This window comes from Pituophis catenifer, unplaced genomic scaffold, assembly GCF_029215685.1.
Source record: "Pituophis catenifer annectens isolate HBS135680 unplaced genomic scaffold, rPitCat1.0.hap2 SCAF_12, whole genome shotgun sequence".
NCBI lineage: Eukaryota > Metazoa > Chordata > Lepidosauria > Squamata > Colubridae > Pituophis > Pituophis catenifer.
In genome coordinates, this window is record NW_027256892.1 from 11740546 (window position 1) to 11766129 (window position 25584).

The following is a 25584-nucleotide window of genomic DNA, read 5'->3' on the forward strand; positions in this document are numbered from 1 at the left end:
TTTGACTTAATCAAATTTAAAATTTGAGGTGCAAAACTCAGGGCTTCCATACCTCTCCCATTAAAACCTCCTTAAAAACCTCCCACTAAGATAAGCAGGAGAGGACGACCAGTTTGGGGTAGTGGTTAAGTCACCAGGCTAGAAACTGGGAGACTTTAAGTCCTGCCTTAGGCATGAGACCAGCTGGAGACTGTGGGGAAGGCCAAATTTGCCTAACAGTTGCATCATTCACTTAAAAGCTGCAGTAATTGGCTTAACAGCTGTGGTCATTAAATGGGTGCAACTCTCTTAAAAACTATCATGCTTAGAATGGAAATTTTTGGATTCAATTGTGGTCAAGAACTATCTGTAGTGGAACACATAAAGATGTAAAATGGTTGTCTGTACTGGATTAAAAATCACATGAATCCTGCTTCAAACACTGAATTTTTTGTCCTGCATTACTGGCTTGCTCTGGCCTGGCCTGCATTCTTCAAATGTCAGGCCAAAAATAGGCTCCAGTGTTAGTTCTTGAGTTACGTGAAATGTGATCTCTCCTGCCAGCCTCCCAGCACATCACCTCAGCAGAAGCCGACAACATCAAACTAATTTTATCCAAAGCTTATGCCCGTCTCCCCTCCAACAGTTTGCGCAATGTGCCATCCCAGCAGCCAGCCGCATGAGTATAGTCAGTCATTCCCTCTGCAGAAGACAAATTCCTTCTCAAAATGTCAGGGAAGGGGAAGGAGAGCCATTTCTTTGCCTCTCTAAGGGGCTGATTATTTTCCAAAGACTCGTGTTAATTTTCTGATATGATCCTCACATCTTTGTGAAGCTCTAAATCCTCATTACTTTTCCTGACCGATGCATTCTAATTAGATCAACATTTAGGAAAAAAAAATCACAATAGCCACAGGACAGCTTTCCATCTCATTAACTCCTCACATATTATTTTCATGAAAATTACTGATAAAACTGTGCATCTGCATTTGCTGGGACTCAGAGCTTCGTCAGTTCATATCTAACATCTCTCTCATCGCCCTGGATGCGAGGCGTTGCCATGGCAACTCGCAATAATAGAAACCAATAAATTACAAATGAGATGCTCGTTGAGCAATTATTGTTCTCCTTTATGCAAGTTTCTTGCTAATTTTGATCATAAGGGAAACTACAATAAAGCAGTAAAGGAATATTAAGTCCATTTCTGGAGAATATTTGAAGACACAATAGGCTCTCTGTGTGCACATGTTGCTTTCTTTCTTTCTCAAGATCAACAATTAAATGATTTAGATAGTTCAGTAAAATCTAAACAGGAACCAAACTTTTCCACTCTCTCATCATCTCCACCTTTCCTCCCACAAGAAACTCTCTGGGTTTGAATAACCTAGCCTTTGCATTGTTGCACAGAGAAAGATGGAGTTTAACTCAACATTTAGAGGTTTCTCCATTCAGCTGGTTTCAAAAACTGCACCTGGCATCTTTAAAACATTATTCTACAGAGCGAAATCATAGTCCAGTTACAACAACCAAGAGGTTGATTTATGTGATGGGCAGGGCAGTTGTATCAATGCTCATTCAACATTTCCATGTTTTAAACTCATTTCTAAAACATGGATCTCTCCTCCTTACCATAATATTCCATTTCATTCTCCTAACAATCTGGAGGGGAAGACTGCCAGTTTTTGTGTTTTTGCTTGTCTCCAGCTATTTCAACCTCTGTATTTGTACATAAACCCAAACATGCCAATATGTCCCCTGAGCCTGCCTTCTGCAGAAAAAACAGCTGTAACCCCTGAATTGTCATCCTTTGGGGAAAGGGGGTGCTTGTAACCATTTTTTAATCTGACAAAGAATTAAGAAAATAAATCTTTTGCACATTCATTTTTTTTTTGTGGAGTGGCCAAAAAAACCCAACAATCAGGTAACATCAACAGAGGATTAACTTGCATGATTTAGACTTGGAAGGAGGCATTCAACGTGAAGCTGATATCTGATGCCCCTGTTTGTTGGTTGATACTATTGGAAATAAATTGAAAACAAACAAGCAAACAAATCTGTCTGCTTTTGGTACAAAGGGTTGGGCTAATGGTGTTTCGGTCTATTGCAAAGAATAAAAGAGAATTTGGTTCTGAATAAAGAGTAGAGATGTTTGGCTTGGAACTGGTATTTATAAATAATATTTATAATATTAAAATAAAAAATAATATTTATATTATTATTTATAAATAATATTTATAAATTATTATAAATATAAATTATTGTAAATATGAATATTGTAAATCATGAATATTATATAAATCAACAAAGATGATTAGGAGCCTGGAGGCTAAAACATATGAAGAACGGTTATAGGAAATGTCTAGTTTAATGAAAAGGAGGACTAGGGGTGACATGATAGCCATGTTCCAGTATTTGAAGGGCTGCCACAAAGAAGAGGGAGTTAAACTATTCTCCAAAGCACCAGAAGGAAAGACAAGAAACAATAGATGGAAACTTAAAGAAATTTCCTAACAGTGAGAACAATTAAACAGTGGAACGACCTACCTCCAGAAGTTGTGGATGCCCCAACACTGGAGGTTTTTAAGAAGAGACTGGACAGCCATTTGTCTGAAATGGTATGATCTGTCCCCGTCCACACACACACACAAACACAGCCAGCCGAGGGTTAAGGAAGCATTTGGAACACACCCAGGTCTTTATCTCCAACTTGGCAGCGATATACACGCCGTCTGCCAAGTGCTTTATTTCCACAGAAACAGAAAGATAATATACTCAGCGTCCAAAAGTCCAACAACAATAAATATTCCTCCCAGCAGTTCCGAACGAGGCTTTAGTGACTATCCAAGGTTTAGTTTTGTTCGTCGCAAGGATCACTGGCCACCACCCTCTATTATATAGTCTCTGGGGTGTGGTCCAGTGACTCAGTTCTAATCCCTAGCACGCCTCCTGAGCTGCTGCAATCGTTTATCATGCCTTCGGAGGCGTGCGTCCAGGAATGATGTTTCTCCTTCGCTCTCATCCGAGCCACCTGTCTCCCTGCTAATCTCCTCTCCCTCGGCCGGCACCTGAGACAGTGCCAGAGGGGAGGGGCCTGGAGAGGGAGGCCTGGCTGACTCCTCTTCCTCATGCTCGGAGCTTTCTTCCTCCGATGGGACAGGCTCAGAGGGCGGGGCCACAACATGGTATAGGGTCTCTTGCTTGAGCAGGGGGTTAGACTAGAAGACCCCCAAGGTCCCTTCCAACTCTGTTACTCTGTTAAATAGATTATTAAGGAAATAATAGAATTGTTATTTCATTTATTGTTAGTTTATTGTTTTTTGATATTGATCAGCAGCCTCTGGCTCTTTGTGATCTGGCGTATAATAGTTTGATTTGTGAATAGTTGGGGTTTTTTTTTAGGTTCCCACAATTGTGGTCAGTAGTATTCAGCCATCTTGTTTCCCATCAGTTCTTTTTTCAATCACCTTCCATTTTTCCAAGCATCAGGGTCCTCTCCACTGACTTGCTTTCATATAATGGGTCCAAAATATTTAGGCTTTAGTCTCATCATTGATGCTTTCATGAGTTTTCTTTTATTGAGCACTGACTTGTTGATCTTCTTACAATCCAAGATATTATCAGCATTTTTTTCCAGGATAAAAATTCAAAGGTATCATTTTTTTAAATGCATTCAGCTGTTCTGATGCTCCATATCTTATAACTGGAAAAAGCATAGCCTTGAAAATAAGTACTTTTGATATCAGTATGAAGTCTCTGCCCTTTAATATTTTGTCCAGGTTTGTCAGAGTCATTTTCCCAGGTAGCAGACTCACTTTTCTTTATTTTAAAATGATGGTCACCATCCTTGTTGATTTTTCAGTCCTGGAAAATAAAGCCTGTTATTACTTCAGTTTCTTCGCTCCCTGTTTGTGTTGGGTTGGCCTTGCCAGTTGACATTTTTTTTTATGTTATTAATGTTATAAAGTTAAGATATGCATATATTTATATATTTTTTGAAATTTTAGTATTAATATTGACCAGTTTTGGCACTCTTTCATCTGTAACAGCAGATTCTTTAAGTCTTTCTGACTTCAAGGTATCAAAGTAGTATTTGAGGTTTAAGCAATTTTAATTCCAATTAAACTTGGTCCATAGTTTTCCCAATTTTGAAAAAAAAATCATATTCTGGGGTTTTTCCCCCCTTGATCGTCATATAAATTCTTTAACATGCTGAGATTAGCCAGTACATCCATGCTTTAAGGGCTATCCACAGTTTGTGCTGTCTACATTCTACACAGTCAAAAGCCTTTCTATAATCAATAAAGCAAAGATAGATTTTTTTTCATTATCCACTGGATGGTAGCAATGTGTTTTCAGGTTGCACTGACTCTTCTGAATCCAGTCTGGAGAGCTCCTGGCCCATGTATTGTTGACACCTGGATGCAACATCTGAAGTGTTATCTTAGAAGAAATGAGATAAACAGGTTGTTTGGTAGTTGGAGTGTTCTCTTCTGGTAACAGAACATATGTTTATCTTTTCCAGTGCCTTGACCTTCTGTTATGTTTTACATATCTGCTTGGCACTTTCACTCTATCATCTTGCAAGCTTTTAAAGATTTGTACTAGTCTTTTAGCAACTCTTGCAAACGTTGTTAGGAGTATTTTCCAGGGCCCATTTAACTTATTTTCCCCAACGTGTGGGTATATTTTAATGGATACCTTTTTGTACATTTGTATACATTTCTTCTTTATATTTTTCTTTTCTGACAGATCTTTGCCCTATTTTTATGTCCCTCTTTGCATTAAAATTTCTCATGATTTCTGTAACTTTCTTAAATAAATTTTATGACCTTTCCTTTCTATCATTATCCTTGATTTCTCTGCACTCATGATTTAGATACAATTCCTTATCTCTTCTTATTCTTATCAGCGTTTAATGGGGTGCAGTTTTCTCTCCCTCTGTGGCCTTTTCCCCCTGTATTTTTTCAGCTATTTTCAACCTATAGAAGCATTTTGTATTCTTTTTCTTTTGGATAGTTTTATTTGTGTTGTCTTTAATAATGTCATAAATTTTAGCCCAGAATTGTTCAGGCGTTCTATTTATCCATTCTAATCCATTAAATCTATATGCTGTAGCATCACTGCATAATCCTATGATACATTACTGAAGACATTCGTTGTTGGTTTGATGATTTTATTTGTTTTCTTTAGTTTCACTGTAATTTTGCAAGAAGGAGCTTGTGATCTGAGTTGGAATCAGCACTCATTTTTGGCTGTACTGACAGAATAGAATGTCTCCACCTTTACTTGAAGAATATACAATCAATTTAATTTTGATGACTGTCCATGTAGCAATGTCTTTTAGATTGCTGAAATAAGGTATTTATTATTAACTTAGTATTTTCTTGATCGTCTTTTCCATCATTCTGTATATCGAGTCCATATTTCCCCATTATATTGCATGCTACTGTATTTTCAGCTTTAACATTCCAGTCTCCTATAAAGGCAAAGGTTTCCCCTGCTCAGTTCTGTCCGACTTTAGGAGGCAATGCTCATCTGTTTCTTAGCCAACAGAGCCAGTGTTATCCAAAGACACTTCCATGGTCATGTGGCCAGCATGACTGTACACCAAAGGTGCACATAATATTGTAACCTTCCCACTGAAGTGGTATCTATTTATCTGCTCGCATTTGCATCCTTCTGCTCCATGGGCAGAAGCTAGAACAAGTAATGAGAGCTCACCCCGTCACACAGAGCTTGGGTCTCGAATCCAGATGGTCAGCTTTCCAGCTGACAAGTTCAGCCTCTTTAACCACTGAACCATCATACCCCCTCCCAGTCTCCTATATTTATTTTGACATTGTTGGGATATTGTATCAACAAGGGTTCAAAAATCCCATAGAACTGTTGAAGTTTTGTTTCTTTTGTATCTCTGGTTGGAACTCAGACTTGCATCATTTGTTAGCTTGCTTTTCACTCAAACAGATAATTCCATTGGATACTTTCTGAGTGGAGAAACTCATCTTCTAGTAACTCATTGACATTTTTGTAAATCTCTTTTGTTGTGGCCCCGCCCTCCGAGCCTATCTCATCGGAGGAAGAAGGCTCCGAATATGAAGAAGAGGAGTCGGCCAGGCCTCCCTCTCCAGGCCCCTCCCCTCTGGCACTGCCTCAAGTGCCGGCCGAGGAAGAGGAGATTAGCCAGGAGCCAGGTGTCTCCGATGAGAGCGAGGGAGGTGATCTGTCGTTCCTGGATCCATGCCAACGAAGGCGTGATAAACGGTTGCAACAGTTAAGGAGGCGTGCCAGGGATTATAACTGGACCACACCCCAGAGACTATATAAGAGATATGGTGGCCCTTTAAGACTCTGTGACGAACAAAAACTAACTCTGGCTAGTCACTTGAACAACGCCTAAATCTGCCGAAGGTTCCTTGTTTTGAACTGGACTATTTGCAATTTGTATGTATTTTTCTGTTTATCTGATGAAGTAAAGCCCTTGGCAGTCGATGCTCGTATAGCTGCCAAGTTTTAGATAACAACCGGTGTGCGTGCCAAGTGTTTTCTTAACCCTCGGCTGGCTGTGTTTGTGTGTGTGTGGAGACGGGGACAGAACATCTTTTTAGTTTTTTTGACAGTAGATTACTCATGCCTAAAAAGGATATTATTCTTTCCACAGCATTTCTCTCTCTCTTTCTTCTTTTAGGGAATAGAAATTTAAAGAAAGGTATATTTGTTTTCTGTGAGGGTACATTTTTATGCTTCTTTTACAGTCTTTTTCATTTTGTAAAGGATAATTGAGGAACTACTCAGCATGTTCAATCAGATTTTCTTTTGAAAGTTATGCTTTTGCCAAGCATTATACATTTGATGATGCAGGAACATGTCAAGTGTTGAGAAAGAAATTAAGAGTAACTAACAGATTTGGAAATGTTGCAGCTCTTGATCCTATATAATACTCCGCCCCCCCCCCACCCCGACAGTATGTAGTTTCTTTTCTAATTTTAAATAGGTCCTTGTACGTATATATTCATGTCTTCTCCAGAAATCCAAATCTGAAAGCTTCAAAAAAGTTAGTATCAAATGAGCATAGAATATGAGCATGTATGCCAGTTGTTGAAAATCTATATATTTTGGAAGTGGGTTTTATGTGTTTTTTGCAAATTCTGAAATGTTCTAAATTATCATAAAAAGCATACTATCCATACAGGACATAACCAGACATTTGTCTTCTGATTTATGTCTGGCAAAATACATATAAACAAAGCCATGTCTGATTGAGATTTTAAGAATTGTAGTCCTTCCTTATCTGAAGGTAAAGTGTCAGTTAGGTCCTGCCATCTCCACAACCAATCAGAAAGCGAGAGCAATTTTGACCCCAACCCCAAAACACATTTTGAAGGAAATAATGCAACTTGGATCATAAACTGCATTGGAAATATTTTTCTGGCTTTCAAACAGAGATTTCCATGTGCTAACACAAAAAGTCTGCAGTTTAAAGGAATATTATGTCTGCTAATATAAATTTCATATTTTTATCTACTTACCTGGAAGTAAGTCCCATTGAACTTGGTAGAATTTACTTCTGTGTGAAGTAAAAAGGATACTACTAAACCACTTGCAATAGTATTGCAATGATTTTTCTCAAATATATACAATAGCTTTAATATGTCCAGCTGCAAATCGCATTATACTCATTCTGAGGTTGACCTATTTTCACTCAAATAATGATAATCTTTTGCATACTCTTGTATGGGAGAGGTTAAATTCATAGAGAAAAGAGCCCAGGTGATCTTTTTCTTTAGATAAAGAAAATTTCTTTAGACAATGATAGTACTTAATATTGAATAGATTGTCTCTTTAGAATACAAACAGGGAGAGGTAAGTGCAATTTTTATCAGATATTTCAAATTAAACAATTTCAATCTTGCATGCTAGGTTTTGAAAAAAGAGCTATTTCTCAGATTACATGCCATATTAGCCATGTTTGTAAGTAACAAATTTATGAACAAGACAACATTCTCGGGCATGATTTATTAGACTATCGTCAAAGTAATTAGGAATCAGATACAGAAAGCTATTTTTGTGAAGCTGTGAAGAAGGTGACAAATGGAGACAACCAAAGACAGTGGATTAGCCTTGAGAACAGAGCTGACTATTTGACTAGATGACAACTACAAAAGAGTTTCCTGAGTTTTCAAACTGTTATATTGCTGGTAAGTCTTTTTTGAAATGATTTTTAGTGTAATGAAACCAATGCTGGGTATATGGAATGTTTCTTCTGAAAGAGAATAAAGAAACACACAGAGTTAAGGTAAATATTTCCCTGTCCAGTCATTTCCAACTCTAGGGCATGGTGCTCATCTCCATTTCTTGGCTAAGGGAACCAGCATTGTCCAAAGACATTTTCTGTGGCCATGTGACCAAAGGCACACGGAATGCTGTTATCTTTTCACCAAAGTGGTACCTATTTATCTACTTGCATTTGCATGCTTTCGAACTACTAGGTGGGCAGGAGCTGTGGCAGGAATAGGAGCTCATCTGTTGCGTTGCACTCGGGTCTCAAGCCTGGACTGCCAGATTTCCAGTTGACAAGCTCAGTATTTTTAACTGCTGAGCCATTGTGCTCAGCAGTTATCCTATTAAGCCATTGTGCTCAGCATCATATCCTATTAAGAACCATCATTTCTAATCATCAAGTTTGAAAAAAAAAATCAAATTGTGAATTTATAGCCTTAGAAATAATGCCTGGAACTTCATGGGATTAAAATGACATGCCAAATAATCATTTAGAATACTGTAGTCTAATAGAGGAATACTTTGTGCAACAAGGCTGTTCAAGAGCTAAGTTCGTAACTCTTATGGGACATATTTAAAATCATCCCTGGGTACTGTGAAGATCTAGCATCTTGAGATCTCTCAGGCTATTATCTATTTATATGGAAAGTTCTCCTGGAAGATGATTGGATGATGTTTTCCAACCCAGTAATGAGCTTGAGAACTTGGCAGAATTTATTGTGAAGAGACAACAGGGCTTCAGCTCTTCTTTCCACAACTAATGTAACAGAAATATCTACACTCATGGCAGGCTATTGAGTCCTTTGTTCCAACTATACTTTCTTTCTGAGCTCGTAACCCACAAAATTCACTGCCAGTCCCAGCACATCCAAATGCTACCATGTAGAGAAGGCCTGGTTTATGACTGATCACTGTTCTTTGGAGTTTTCAGAGAGAGCTCTTGTCCAGCCTGTTCCCTAAGATTTAACATGTCACATGCATGCTCTATCCTAATCAATGGGCTTTGTACAAACCTTTTATAAGGATTTTTGGAGGAGGATAGGGTTTCCTGCTTCAGCAAGGGATTGGACTAGAACAGGGGTCTCCAACCTTGGTCATTTTAAGACTTGTGGACTTCAACTCCCAGAGTTCCTCAGCCAGCTTTGCTGGGAGTTGAAATCCACAACTTCAACTCCCACAAATTCTGGGAGTTGAAGTCCACAAGTCTTAAAGTGGTCAAGGTTGGAGACCCTTGGACTAGAAGACCTTCCAACTCTCTTATTCTGTATTCTGTATAGGTTTTGATAAACTTTGACAGAGAGCCAGCATGATGTAGTGGTTAAGGTACTGGACTAGGATTGTAAAATCTAGATCTAGTCTTTCCTTAGACATGGAAGCCAGCTGGGTGATCTGGGGCCAGTCACTCTTTCTCATCTCCCAGAGTTAATTTCTACAATCAGCAGGTGGAAAAACAATCCCTTTGTTGCATTGTGCATTGATAGCTTTGCTGCATCAGCTAATCAAGCACAATGTAAACAAAACAGAGGCTGCAACTGAGCAGGATAAAGTGCTAGGGGAGAAAAAGATTAAGACTTGGTGCATACTGTGAAATACAAGAATAATGAATATATTCCTGAAGATCAGGGCTCTCTATGTTTGGTCACATTTTGCCAATGTACGGCTGCTGGTTATTTTTTCCAGAATTCAAAACAGGAGGTATTTTCAGATTAAGAGTACATTGTGAGAAATATGATTCTGCCTCAAGAATATCTGTAGCTGTTTACAAGGGGGCATGTGAAGTGTATTTTTCAGCAATTACCTGCGTGTGTAGGTTAATGGAGGACTGATTCGGGGAGTAAGGTCCCCCAAGGTCATTCCTGAGAAGGTTGTCACTGTGCATCTTAGTTTTGAGGCAGGTGATGTAACGATTGCAAAAGTCTTTGCACAATTCATTCACTTTCTCCAACTCCAAGAGATGAATTCGCAGGACCTGAATAGCTTTCACCATCTGCAGACAATCCAAAAGAAGAGCAAGGGCACTTTACTCATAAGATAATGCCTTCAAACGATGATAATCAGTTCTGCTAGGATCCTTAATTAATAATGTATAAATTCAACATTTACAAAATGCATGCAGTTTCTCATTTTCCCCATTTTTATTTTATGTCTGAAAAAAAAAATTGTCTTATATTTCTGATCAAAAGACCTAAGAAGTACAGGTGCATTTGTATACAGGCAAACACACACACACAATATGTAAATCCCTTTATTTAATAATAAGTAGTGGGAAATTAAAGATATAATTTATAATACAAGTAGTCCTCAACTTGTAACCACAATTGGGGCCAGGATCAGTGCAGTTGTTAAATTAATAACACAGTTGTTAAGTGAATCTGGTTTCCCAATGACCCTGGGACATTGTAACTGTCATAAATGTGAATCAGTTGTCAAGCATCCAAATGTAAATTACATGACCATGGGGATGCTGCCATGGTCATAAGTGCGAAAAATTCTCAGGTCACTTTTTTCAGTGCCATTGTAACTTTGAATGGTCACTAAGTGAACAATTGTAAGTCAAGAATACTGTTCTATGTCTGGTAATGGATGCTGCTGGTGGCACTAAGAGAGGCACAGTTCCCAAATATTCCCTTGGGAAAACTTAGCTTTTCATTTTTGGAACATTTTGGAACCCAGCCATGAGAATTCTTCTGTAAGAGCATCCTTGATTATTCTCAGCTGGCTTCTCTGCTTAACAAGCCCGGAGAATGAAAAATCTGCCTCATAAGCTCTCCCTTGGGAGAAGTCTCGGCCTTCATAAAATGTACCCCATAAATGTTAAAAAATTTACACATAAAACATGTCATGCATGGAATGGAGGCCTTCCATTTTATAGCCCCAGCTCCAAATCCTGAATCAGGTATAAAATCTCAGCTATTCACCACAGAGCAGTAAATCAGCTTTTTAAAAATATTGTAACAAATGGTCTTTAAATTTCAAACCAGTTTTTTCAACTTGCTAATTTTAATGGTCCCCTTTACCAGCTATTAGACACAGGCTGTTCAAGGGGTGGCCCACTGCACTTATCAGCTTGGAGTTTGCTTTTGATTCCACTAAGAAGTAGCAGCACGATTACTAAGGAAGGTGCTATCAAAGAGCAAAGTATATCGATTTTTGTTCTATGATAATGGAAGGAACAATTTGAAATAAACTTATCTAAGTTCCCAATTTTAAATCAATAGAGAAATGGAAATGTTATCATTTGACAATCACGGCTCTGTTTAGTAATGCAATTTATCAATAAGGACGTATATTAATTTGTATTGAACTACGCCTCTTACTAAACAAAATAGAATAGAATAGAATTCTTTATTGGCAAAGTGTGATTGGACACACAAGGAATTTGTCTTGGTGCATACACTCTCAGTGTACATAAAAGAAAAGATACATTCATCAAGAATCATAAGGTACAACACTTAACGATAGTCATAGGGAACAAATAAGCAATCAAATCATATTAGGAAGCAGTCAATATAAATCGTAAGGATACCAGCAACAAGGTTACAGTCATACAGTCATAAGTGGGAGGAGATGGGTGACAGGAATGATGAGAAGATGAATAGTAGTGCAGACTTAGTAAATAGTTTGACAGTGTTGAGGGAATTATTTGTTTAGCAGAGTGATGGCATTCGGGAAAAAAATGTCCTTGTGTCTTGTTGTTCTGGTGTGGAATTGTGCTCAAAAGGCACATTTTTGTACTAAATCCTGGTGGAGCCATGGTGATGCATTGGTTAGAATGTAGTATTGCAGGCTAACTCTGCCCACGCTCTGGAGTTTGATCCTGATGGGACTTGAGGTTGACTCAGCCTTCCATCCTTCCGAGGTCAGTAAAATGAGGACCCAGATTGTTGGGGACAAGATGCAAATAATGCTCCAACCTTGTAACTCACCCAGAAAGTGCTGTAAAGTACTATGCGGCAGTGTATAACTCAAAGTGCTATTGCTATTGCTAAAATATAAATTTGGAACGAGATTTTAAAAGGAGCTTTTCTCTCATTTGACAAACCAAACTTGACATTCTCACAAAATTAAGCAGCCAAGAGAAATGAAAATGGATGGATTCCTCTATTCCAGGGTGAAATAACAGAAACACTTCTTGCCCTTGTGGCAGTGTGAAAGCTTTCCTAGCTGAATTACAAAAAAGGCAGAAGGGAAAATTAGATAGTTGGAGAGAATAATTTTTAGATTATTCAGAACTAAGTCACTTTGTGTGCAAACACAGGACAAATTCCTGCAATTGCCCCATCTACTAAAGGATCCTTGTTACTTAAACTTCACCATAAGCCAGAGGTCTTCAAACTTGGCAGCTTTAAGACTTGTGGACTATGCTATGCTGGCTGGAGAATTCTAGGAGTTGAAGTCCACAAGTCTTAAAGCTGCCAAGTTTGAGGACCCCTGCCATAAGCAAACCCAATTGCCCATCTGCTCTCAGTCAGTAGGTCACACTCTGAATTTCCCTTCCTTTCCCCTTCCCCTTCCCCTTCCTTCCTTCCTTCCTTCCTTCCTTCCTTCCTTCCTTCCTTCCTTCCTTCCTTCCTCTGGGGGAAGCAGTGGGGGAACTGAAGTGAACTCAATGGGATCAGTGGGGAAAATTGGATTTGCTTAATACCCGTGTGATATTCTTCACAACTGCAGTGATTTGTTTAACAACTGTGTCAAAAAAGGCCATAAAATCTAATATGACTCATTGAACAGTTGCCTTGCTTAGCAAAGGTCCTAATTGTGGTTCATAAGGAGGACTTACAGGAAGAACTATTACCCCAGTTATCCAAATGCAATTACCGCCTGTCCTCAACAGGGGAAGCTAGAAAGATAAACCAGCCCTTTCTTCCCACAAACACCAATAGTCACAGAATAGGGCTGATCTAGTACAGTGAAACAGAAGTCAAGATGGAAAGTGCCTTCTCAGCCACAAAACTCTGGTTATGAACCTAGCAGAGACATCATCCTTCTGCATCTCCCATCCTGCAAGGTTTTTGTGAGGATGAAAGAAGACAGGAGTAAAAGTCCCAAGTGCCACTCTGAGTTCTTGGAAAGATCTTTGGGAAAGAAAGAAAAAGTAGAACAATGATAGTAGAAGTTCTCCAGTAACATTGAATCTGCTCAACAAATGTCTTCCTGAAACTTAGCATTCAAGGGCAAGGAAAGTTGTGTGCATGCATCTATGTGAGTGCCCATGTATCTCTCTCTCTCTCTCTCTCTCTCTCTCTCGCATGTGTGCATGTGTAAGGGTAACACACCCACACCCACACCACACCCACACCCACACACACACCCACACACACATATATATATAATAAATCTCTCAATTATCTCAGCTCATTTGCTTGGGGTCTCTCATTTTATGTCCCTGCTTCGCTGAGCCGTATATCTGTCCGGATAATGAGTTACAGTCCGATGGAATACGTGTGCGGGGTTGTAAAAAATACAGATGCTGAATTAATTGACTGTGTGGCACTCAGCAGCTGATTGAGTTGATAATGGCAAGATCTGACCTTTTTCTAATTTCTAATTATGTGCATCTCGCCTGTGAGGAATACATGATTCTTATTCTAATGATGGTTAATGTCCCTGGCCTTTTCCTCTCCTCTTTGCTGTCAGCAGTGGTGGACAATTTACATAGGATTAGTAGCATTAAAACCATGTACATACAACAAATAAATTTTGGGAGTTAAGGGTCTTGGGGAGGGAGGATTCATTGGAAGCGTCATGGTTTGCAAGATTTCCAACAAGTACTACCGCTAGTGAGTGTTTAAAAATCCAGGAAGACAATAGGAGAGGTAACAATAACAGTAAAGATACTAATATTAATAATAAAAGAAGTTGAGTTTAGTAGTATTAAGGGAATGGTGTTTATTGAACAGCAAATAATATTGGCCGTAATAATGATGAGAACAACAATGCCAAGAGAAAGCATGTAAGGAATATAAAAAAGTAAAACTTATCTGGATGAACAGAAGGTCTACAGCAACTACTCAAATCAGATTCTTTTCATGTATCCCATGAAAGAGGACCCTAACAGATTGTTTTCCATTGACATATGGACCCATGAATGTAGCCATGGATGATTCTATAATGTTTAGTGTTAAATATAATGTTTAGATTCCCTAATTTATTTTATTTATTTATTTATTTTATTAAATTTGTATACCGCCCTACTCCCGAAGGACTCAGGGCGGTGAACAGCCATAAAATAAAACATATAAATACAAAATTTAAAATAGAGATAAAAACAAATTAAATAAATTTGGCTGAACCATTTTAAAACCCCAATAATTTAAAACCAAATTTAAAATTCCCATTTAAAAGAGGAAAAGTTTAGGTCAGGCCGGCTTGCTGGAATAGGAACGTCTTAAGCGTGCGACGGAAGGTACGCAGATCCGGAATCCTCCGTATCTCGGGGGGGAGCTCGTTCCAGATAGTAGGTGCCCCCACAGAGAAGGCTCTCCCCCTGGGGGCCGCCAGTCGACATTGTTTGGCCGACGGCACCCGGAGGAGCCCCTCTCTATGGGAGCATACTGGTCAGTGGGAGGCTATTGGTGGTAGCAGGCGGTCCCGTAAATAACCAGGTCCTAAGCCATGGAGCACTCTAAAGGTGATGACCAAAACCTTGAAGCGCACTCGGAAGACCACCGGGAGCCAGTGCAGCTCGCGCAGGAGAGGCGTTACATGGGAGCGCCACGTCGCTCCCATCACCACCCGCGCGGCCGCACTCTGCGCCAGTTGGAGCCTCCGAGTGCTCCTCAAGGGGAGCCCCCTGTAGAGAGCGTTACAATAGTCCAGACGGGAGGTGACGAGGGCATGAGTGACCGTGCGTAACGAGTCCCGATCCAGAAAGGGACACAACTGGCGGATCAGGCGAACCTGATGAAAAATCCTCCCGGTCACGGCCATCAAGTGCTCTTCTAAAGACAGCCGTGAATCCAGGAGGGCACCCAAGTTGCGAGCCCTCTCCGTGGGGGCCAATGCTTCACCCCCAATAGTCAGCGATGGCACCAGCTGACTATATCGGGACGTCGGAAACCACAGCCACTCGGTCTTGGATGGGTTGAGTCTGAGCCTGTTTCTCCCCATCCAGATCCGTACGGCTTCCAGGCACCGGGACATCACTTCAAGGGCATCGTTGGGGTGGTCTGGGGTGGAGATGTACAGCTGGGTGTCGTCAGCGTACTGATGGTACTCCACCCCGAAACCACGGATGATCTCGCCCAACGGCTTCACATAAATGTTGAACAAAAGGGGTGAGAGGACCGATCCTTGTGGCACCCCACATATAAGGGGCCTCGGGGTCGACCTCTGCCCCCCTGTCAACACAGACTGCGACCGGTCAGAGAGAAAGGAGGAGAACCACCATAATACGGTGCCTCCCACCCCCAACCCTTCCAACCAGTGCAGCATGATACCATGGTCGATGGTATCAAAAGCCGCTGAGAGATCTAATAGGACCAGGATAGAGGAACAACCTCTGTCCCGAGCCCTCCAGAGATCATCCACCAACGCGACCAATGCTGTTTCCGTGCTGTACCCAGGCCTGAAGCCCGACTGGAACGGATCTAGATACGTCGTTTCATCCAGGTACCGGGGAAACTGTCGTGCCACCACACTCTCAACAACCTTCGCCACAAAGCGAAGGTTGGAGACTGGATGATAATTAGCCAATATTGCTGGGTCCAGGGAAGGCTTCTTGAGGAGAGGTCTCACCACCGCCTCTTTCAAGGTGGCGGGAAAGACACCCTCACTCAATGAAGCATTTATAATCCCCTGGAGCCAGCCTCGCGTCACCTCCCGGGAAGCCAGCACTAACCAGGAGGGGCACGGGTCCAACAAACATGTGGTCGCATTCAGTCTACCCAGAATCCTGTCCACGTCCTCAGGGGTCACAGAGTCAAACTCATCCCAGATAACATTCTCAGGACCTGCCTCCGTCATCCCCACTGGATCTACCCAGTCGGAGTCCAGATCTTCCCGAATCTGAGTGATTTTGTCATACAGATACTGAACAAAGTCCTCGGCTCTTCCCTCCAAGGGGTCCTCCCTCGCTTCCTGGTGGAGCAGGGAGCGGGTCACCCTAAACAGGGCGGCCGGGCGGTTATCTGATGACGCAATAAGAGCAGCAAGATGAGTACATTTCGCTGCTTTTATCGCCACTAGGTAATTCTTAATATGAGACCTTACCAGTGTCCGGTCAGATTCAGTGCGACTGGCCCTCCAACTACTCTCTAGGCGTCTTTTCCGGTGCTTCAGCTCCCTCAGCTCCTCAGTAAACCAAGGAGCCAGGTGAGATTGGCACCAGGTCAGAGGCCGCAAAGGCACGACTCGATCCAGAGCTCCAGCGGCCACCCTATCCCAGGCGGCCACTAAGTCTCCAGTCGAGGCGTGAGCCAGGACCTCAGGCATTGGCCCAAGCTCCATCTGGAACCTATCAGGTTCCATCAGGTGCCTGGGGCGGTACCATCTTATCGGTTCCGCCTCCCTGCGGCAGGGAGCAGCGGTTCGAAGATCAAGGCGAAGGAGAGAGTGATCCAACCATGACAAGGGCTCGATGACTATGTCCCCTATCTCGAGATCACTCAGCCACTGTCCAGAGACAAAAATCAAGTCCAGTGTGTTTCCCCCCATGTGCGTAGGACCATGAATTAGCTGGGTCAGATCCATAGCCGTCATGGAAGCCATGAACTCCCGAGCCACCTCAGACGTCTCACCCACGGATGGCAGGTTGAAATCCCCCATGACCATAAGTCTGGGGGTATCAACCGCCACCGCGGCGATAACGTTGAGTAGCTCGGGCAGGGCTACTGCCACGTGGCAGGGAGCCAGGTACGTGATCAGCAAACCCATCTGAACCCCATGACCCCACTTCACAAGGAGGGTCTCACAACCGGCCGTCTGAGGAACAGTGGCCTCCCTCGGCCTAAAACCTTCTCTAATAATAACCGCTACTCCCCCGCCCCTCCCCTGAGACCTCGGTTGATGGAATGCGTGGAAGCCTGGTGGGCACATTTCTACCAGAGGGACCCCTCCCTCCAGGCCCAACCAGGTTTCCGTAATACCTGCCAGGTCCGCTCCCCCCTCCTGAACAAGATCACAAATGAGGGGGGCTTTATTTACTGCGGACCTGGCATTGCACAACATCAGCCGAAGGCCCGGGCCCTGAGGGTCTGTGCAACCTGGAGAACGAGTGGAGCCTTGGGGGCCGGAGCACGCTATCGCATGGAGACAGCGGGTGCGCGCTCCCTTAACATAATATGGCCCCCTGCTCCCGCCATATCTACCCCTCCCCCTCACAGTACCGATGGTAAAAACACAATCTGGACAAGCTCAACCCCCCCCATTTCCTCCGGAACTCCCACCCCCCCCCGCCGCATATAGTGGCCAGGCCTGACCTTCCCCTTGGTGGGTTATCCCCCGAACCCACTACCCTAGTTCCAATTTTACCTCCCCCCCCCGGGACCCCTTAAAATTTTTTCCAAAAATTTACATAAAAAACCCCTCAACCCCCTCTTCACCACATGTTTAATTCTAGTGGACAATCCCTTAAATATGAGCCAACAGTGAGCAGCAGCAGCCAAAAAAGCCAATGCGATCCTAGGCTGCATTAATAGAGGGATAGAATCAAGATCACATGAAGTTCTAATATGGCTTCACAAAGCCTTAGTAAGACCACACCTGGAATACTGCATTCAATTCTGGTCGCCACTATTTAAAAAAGATGTTGAGACTCTAGAGAGAGTGCAGAGAAGAGCAACAAGAATGACTGGGGGCCTGGAGGCTAAAACATATGAAGAACAGCTACAGGAATTGGGCCTAATGAAAAGAAGGACTAGAGGAGACATGATAGCGGTATTCCAATATTTGAGGGGCTCCTACAAAGATGAGGAGGTCAAATTATTTCCCAAAGCACCAAAAGGCAAGACATTAAACAATGGATGGAAACTAACCAAGGAGAGAAAGCAACCTAGAACTAAGGAGAAATTTTCTAATGGTGAGAGCAATCAACCAATGTAACAGCTTGCCTTCAGAAGTTGTGGGTCCTCCATCACTGGAGGCTTTCACTGAAATGGTATATGGTCTCCTGCTTGGAGTTGGACTAGAAGACCTGCAAGATCCCTTCCAATTCTATATGTGTTGTTTACACTGACTGATTGTAGTTCTCTGGAAAATCTGGGGAATTTCCAAATTTTCCCATTCTCCTTGGTGGACAATGGGATGTTATTCACAGAAAATAAAGGCAGCAGAAAGGAACTCATGAGTATTATTTGGTTGCTAGTTCAGATGTGACCATATTTGCTTCAAGCAAAATGCCATTTTGTCACCAAAGACCAATTCTGTTAATGAATTTGAATGTAAAATGCAACACGTTGATGGCAATGACCATCAATTATTTACTGATGCAGAACCAGTGATGGTCAGTCTGGCATAAGGTTTATTCATATGCTGTTAAAGTTTCTCAGTATAGAATCTGTAGTTTCCTATAGTGGTCTTACCTATATGGTCTTCCTTAGTACTTTCTAGAAATTTTGGTGCCATGGCTAAAACGTCTCATCTGAAAGGAACTGGGGATCCTTAAGGGCTGTGTTAGAAGGATATAATAAGTCTTCTGGTTATGGAAGTGTTTCAGCCACAAGTACAGTCTAGAGCCAAGGACATCCTCATCTTTATTGCATTTAATTATGTTCCAATAAAAGAAGTACATCAAGTGAGGTCAAGTGATGGAAAGAGAAGGACTCTGTCAGCCTTATAGGAGAACAGCAGCATCTTACAGTGCTCTTGAATTCATTGGCAGAGCTTTAACTTTTGACACTGAATCCCTTGGATAAATGACACAGGATGCTAACATAAGAACAGTGAACTTTAATATAATCTGTACAAAAATAGCAGAAGGGAGTTGGAACAAATTGCAAAAAAGCCCACTTGAAACCAAGGAAAAATCAGGCATTTAACCCATTGTGATCTCCTTCAAATCTTTTCCTGATAATGCCTCTAGAAGAAATGTTCATACTCGTGTACCTAGGAAAAAATCCCCTCTCCGTGAAAACAAAAAACAAAAAAAGAGGAAAATTACAACTATTGCTGCTTTCAGGTTTTTTTAATACATAACCCTTAACTCGCCTTTGTCCACAACTCATTCATTCATTCTTGCAAGTCCAACTGATAAGAAAAATCAAGATTTGTTTCTGCTATTAAGGTGTTTCAGGAATAAATATAGTTTTCCAGGACAGAAATAGATTTGCCATCAAGAGCTGAAGCAGCAACTTGTTGATTTCAGCCAAATATTGAAAGAAGTTGCCAAAGAGAGAGAGAGAGTGTTTGCACAGTCAAAATGGATGTCAAAGTGACCAACCCAAAAAACTCAGTGTCAGCAATTGGCATCTTCAGATAGCTGCCAAGGACTCAGAATTTAAGAATATGTATAATCAGCTGTCTTTTTAAATTTGGGTGAAGTGTCTGGCATAGAGTTGTTCCAGATCACTACACGAAACTGAAAAATGTTACTTCCATTGAATGATATATCTTAGAATTCTTAGATTCATACGTATTTGGTGAACTGAAATTGTGCTCACAGGCCCCTATATATATATATATATATATATATATATATATATATATATATATATATATATATATATACTGTACAGGTGTGTGTGTGTGTGTGTGTGTGTGTGTGTGTATGTATGTATGTATGTATGTATGTATGTATGTATGTATGTATATATTTGTTTTCTGAGGTTTTCGCGGGTGTTTGTATGTAGGTCTTTGGTTATTCGGGTTTTCTCCCGCATAAAATTGGAAATGTCTTGGCGACATTTCAACGAAGTCTCATTCGTCATCTTCAGGCTGGTGTTTTTGGCTTCGTGCTTCTAGGAGCAATGTGTGATGGCAGCTGTTTCTTCCTTTTAACTGCCAGTGGGGGTGGGAACTGATTGGGTGGGAGCTTGGCTGTGTTCTGATTGGGTGGAGGTGTGTTCTGATTGGTTGGGGGCTTGGCTGTGCTCTGATTGGATAGGGGGGTTGGCTGTGCTCTGATTGGCTGGGGGTGTGTGGAGTGTGATCTCTTTAGGTGGGGGCTTGGTTGTGCTTGGGTTAGTCTGAGTTGCAGGGGGATTTGAGCTGGTGAGCTGCGTTGCTGTTGTTTGGCTTCATGTTCGTGGTCATGCCACATCTTCATGGTGGGTGTCAGTTTGCTTCATTAACAACAGAATAATCAGAGAAGCCATCGAGATAGAAAAACGCCCACACAGTATGACTAAACAAGATGATACCTCCCGCTTACCAGCCATTTGGAAACCTGCCCTTATTGACAAACGAGTCCCTAACACAAAGAATAACACCAGACCCACACTCACGAAAACCACACAGGATGTCACCACCACACATCCACGCAAAAAGCAAACCCAACCCACACCGATGAGGCACGACCACAAACCAGAAGCCAGACTACAGCTGCATCATTAGCCACTTTAAACTCCTCCAATCCATACATGAAGCAAACTGATACCCACCATGAAGATGTGGCATGACCACGATCGTGAAGCCAAACAACAGCAACACAGCTCACCAGCTCAAATCCTCCTGCAACTCAGACTAACCCAAGCACAACCAAGCCCCCACCTAAACAGAACACACCCCCATCCAATCAGAGCACAGCCAAGCCCCCAACCAATCAGAACACACCTCCACCCAATCAGAACACAGCCAAGCTCCCACCCAATCAGTTCACACCCCCACTGGCAGTTAAAAGGAAGAAACAGCTGCCATCACACATTGCTCCTAGAAGCATGAAGCCGAAAACACCAGCCTGAAGATGACGAATGAGACTTCGTTGAAACATCGCCAAGACACTTCCAATTTTATACGGGAGAAAACCTGAATAACCAAAGACCTATACACCCCCCCCACACACACATATACAGAAGCTGGGGGATAGAGTGAAAAAAGGGATCAGCCTAAAATCCTTATGTAGCCACAAGTGAACTATGTCCAACCCTCTTTGAGTGCCTGTGACCCTTATCTACTGCTAACCAAGTGCTGGCTATTAGATGAGAAGATTCCTGTGCACAGGCTCTTAGCAATAAATCAGCTTAATTGAACATTCAGTTGTGGACCTGATATGAGGACCTGATCTTTTGTGCCTGACAATTATCATCAGTAATCTCCCCTCTATTTCATTTGTCCACACCCACCAGCTTGAAATGAGAGATAACATGTGATCTTCTATCAACCAGCCTCTTCAATAGTAACAGCAGTACTCCAATCTTGATGGCCACACTTTTCCTATCATCTTGGTCAATGGCTACCAACCTATTTGAGTTGTTTGAATACAGATTGCTCAAGTGGATCATCAATGATCCTTACAATGGATCATCACTCATGCTATCTCTCATTAAGAGGCAGGGAATGTCATTATTAGAGGAAAACATGTGGCACTTCTAAGGTTCTGAACTGAGACTTCTGGTGAGGGCATGGTAAAGGAGCAGGGATATCATTGTGGCAGAGATCGGTGGTGAGAGGGCACAATTTGGCCAGTGAAATATGTGTTGTTAAATAAAGTTTGGCCTCATTTATTGAAGAAGTAGAACCTAGATTTCCTTGCTGTTAGGTCAGAGACTTTCAATATGAAGGCCAATGTGTGGTGAGGCAGGTGCAACGCAGGCATTAACTTTGGAGTTCAAGGAATATATATGTATGAGATAAAATGGTCGAAGTGGAAGAATTACCAAGTTGTCCAGCTCAGGATCGTCACTGAAGAATGGTTTGTGCTCCTGTTCTTGCTGGTGTACGAAGTTCTCAATGTCAACATCAAAGCTGGCAGAGGTGATGCATTCCGAGCCCTGTGTCGCTTGCTCGCATTTCTCAAATAGCAGTGTCAGGAGGGGGAAAAGAGGATGCCTAAAGGGAAAAGGAAATAGAATGACATTTCAGAAACAAATGCATCAGCAAGGCCATTTCTATCTTTCAATGTATACACAGCTTCATGCTGTTCTATATTCATGAATGCTGCTGCATTGGAATGCTCCCCTTCCATTCTTTTTCAAAGGAGATGAAAAAAACTCATGTTCCTGAACTTGCTTTAGTTAGGAGGTGCCTGAGAGATATGTTCAAGCATCTTTTCTTTCATCTCAAAATTTGTTGGGGGCTTCCTAGCTTCCTACGCTTCAGTTAAATCCTAAAGGAAAATATCAGGAGAGAAATCTCCCCAAAGAGCTTTTTTTTCAGACTAAGAAGCAAGAAAAGCAAGAGAGACTGCAGAATTAGAGATGTATAACAAGAAAAAAAAATCCAAGCCTTCTATCATCGCCCAATGAAATAACTGAGAAAGAACCATTAGAAGAAATTTAAAAGAAAGAAAGAAAGAAAGAAAGAAAGAAAGAAAGAAAGAAAGAAAGAAAGAAAGAAAGAGCCAAGGAAGGGGGCTGGGTTTGGGTGGGAACTTTCTTTCAGAGAGGGAAAAAGCCCAGGAACATACAGCAGAAGGATAAAGGACAGTCTTGCATACAAAAATTCTTAGGTTTAAACCTAGCAAACTGGTGACTAGGAAATTGGGAAAGTCCTTCATTGCTTGACAGCTTGGAGAACCAGCCAACGTTTCATCAGTACGCTGATGATACTCAGCTGTACATCTCCACCCCAGACCATCCCAACGATGCCTTTGAAGTGATGTCCCAGTGCCTGGAAGCCGTGCGGGTCTGGATGGGGAGAAACAGGCTTCGACTCAACCCTTCCAAGACCGAGTGGCTGTGGCTGCCGGCGTCCCGGTATAGCCAGCTGGTGCCATCGCTGGTTATTGGGGGCGAATCATTGGCCTCCATGGAACGGGCTCGCAACTTGGGCATCCTCCTGGATGCACGGCTGTCTTTAGAAGAGCATATGACGGCCGTGGCGAGGGGGGCTTTCTATCAGGTTCGCCTGATATGCCAGTTGCGCCCCTTTCTGGATCGGGACTCCCTACGCACAGTCACTCAAGCACTCATCACTTCTCGTCTGGACTATTGTAACGCTCTCTACATGGGGCTCCCCTTGGGGTGCACCCAGAGGCTCCAACTGGTGCAGAATGCGGCCACGCGGGGGATTATGGGAGCGACGGGGCGCTCCCACATGACTCCTCTCCTGCGCGAGCTGCATTGGCTTCCGGTGGACTTCCGGGTGCGCTTCAAGGTGTTGGTGATCACCTTTAAAGAGCTCCATGGCTTAGGGCCGGGGTACTTATGCGACCGTCTTCTGCCACCAATTGCCTCCCACCGGCCAGTTCGCTCCCACAGAGAGGGCCTCCTCAGGGTGCCGTCGGCCAGACAATGTCGGCTGGCGACCCCCAGGGGGAAAGCCTTCTCTGTGGTGGCACCTACCCTCTGGAACAATCTACCCCCAGAGATACGAGTGATCCCAGACCTCCGGACTTTTCGTCGGGCCCTTAAAACCTACTTCTTTCAGTTAGCCGGGCTGTCCTGATTTTATGATGGGTTTTTAAAATTTGAAATTGGTTTTAAATTGAAATGTTTTAAATTATGGGCCAAATTTATATAATTATTTTAAATCTATTTTAACTTTTGTGTATAAAGTGTTTTACTTTGACTGTTCACCGCCCTGAGTCCGAAAGGAGAAGAGCGGTATAGAAATCTGAAAAATAAAATAAATAAATAAAATAAGGGACAAATAACCAACCTTGTGTAAGACATTGTACCTTCACAAGTTTTTCAGCATTTCAACAGAGAGCTAATAGTTATATCAGATACACACCTGGAGATTATGTTTATACAACCTGTATTCTGCTTTCATTTTTCTTTTTTGTAGTCTCTATGCAAGTCACTCATCAACATGCAGCAGTCTAGTCATGGACAACATGCACAATCTTGCTTTTCAAATTGATTATCTACAATGTTAAGGTTGCCCAGCACAGGATTTCAGGACAAGCAAATGAATGGGATTCAGCTAAGAATAGTAAACTTAATGTGGTTACTCATCTGCTAAGCCTCATCAGACCCATGGAAACTAAGAAGGAGGGAAGAAGAAAGAAAGGAGAGGTGTGTGAAACACTTCTTCACCCAATAATTTGCCAGCAAGGCTGCTCTGAAAGGAACATGGGCCAGACATAACAGTGAGATCCATTTTTCTTTTGATAAACTATATATGCCACTAAAAATCTTGTTATCATGACCTTTAACTGGGTGAAACACCGCATCATAGAGTGACAATATCTGAAACAAGGTAGCTTAAATGGGCTAACTTGCAGAATGTGTCCAAAATCTGGGACCCAGGACTCCCAAGACATTTGGGAAAGTTGTATCTGCTTCTGTGCTATATAGACTGCTGTTGTGCTGCTATACTGCTGTTGCATCACATGATTTTCATTTTATTTATTAAATTTATATGCCATCAATCTCATTAGCCAAAAAGACTCTGGGTCTTGGGTCTCTGGGACACACTGGCAATCCTTCATTCCTTCCCCCATCTGGCAGCAGCCATGTATAAGGAAAGGAGACAGGGAGGGAGATTTCTAATGCTTCCTGCCATATTGCCACAAGAATACTCAATGGGCAAGCCAACAGGAAGTCGAAAGTAACTCTTGCATTCACTGCTTTTTTGACTGTCCTTGGTCATTCTGTTTCTCCATTTAGATAAGGAAATCTCTCTGAAAAGAAGACTCAATAGGGCATGGATTGTTTAGTGTGTGTGTGTGTGAGAGAGAGAGAGAGAGAGAGAGGGAGGGAGGGAGGGAGAGAATGAGCGAGCGAGCGAGCGAGAGATGAGAATGATGACATTTTTCTCCTTGCCTTTGCATATGTGGGAAATAGAAAAGAACTTAGGTCAATTTTGCTAAGGGCTGAAAGTCTCACTCTGTTTAATCAAAGTACGTTTTCCTTTCTTTCAAGCCTGTTGTCCTGAATGCTTTAATCTTGAAGCTATCCCAAGAGTCTGACAAGTTGAAAATTCTATTATACACAGCCACAAATCAGAGGCACCAATGGGCTAGTTGAGTTTTCCAGGATCAAAACAAAGAGAAGAGCAGGTGAAGGGGTTAAACTCTGATATAAGTCTTCATTTGCAGCCACTAATACTGCACCATATTACAGTCTAATCTAGACTGATCCCAGTTTAATGCAAGATTCTTCCAGCCATGAGCAGAATACGGAGGTGGGGGCAGGTGGAGGGAAGTTTCCCTGGTCGTAATTTAGGCAGCCCTGCCGAGGCTTAGCTGAGGGATATGAAAGGCAAATTCCAGACGGTGTTATGAATTATTTCGCCTTATGAACCTTCCCACTCTCAACAGATGCCTGCTGCCATTTAAACAGCCACTAG

General features: G+C 42.2%; 1 protein-coding gene across 1 annotated transcript in view; it reads right to left on the reverse strand.

Moving 5' to 3' along the window:
* PKNOX2 (PBX/knotted 1 homeobox 2) overlaps positions 1–25584 on the reverse strand; it is a 134235-nt gene that overhangs the window by 58769 nt on the left and 49882 nt on the right. Inside the window, exons 3-4 of the mRNA XM_070952260.1 lie at positions 22008–22179; positions 10055–10243 (exon numbers count right to left, since the gene is read on the reverse strand). Of these exons, the coding sequence (XP_070808361.1) occupies positions 10055–10243; positions 22008–22179 (361 nt within the window). The remainder of the gene's footprint in view (positions 1–10054; positions 10244–22007; positions 22180–25584) is intronic.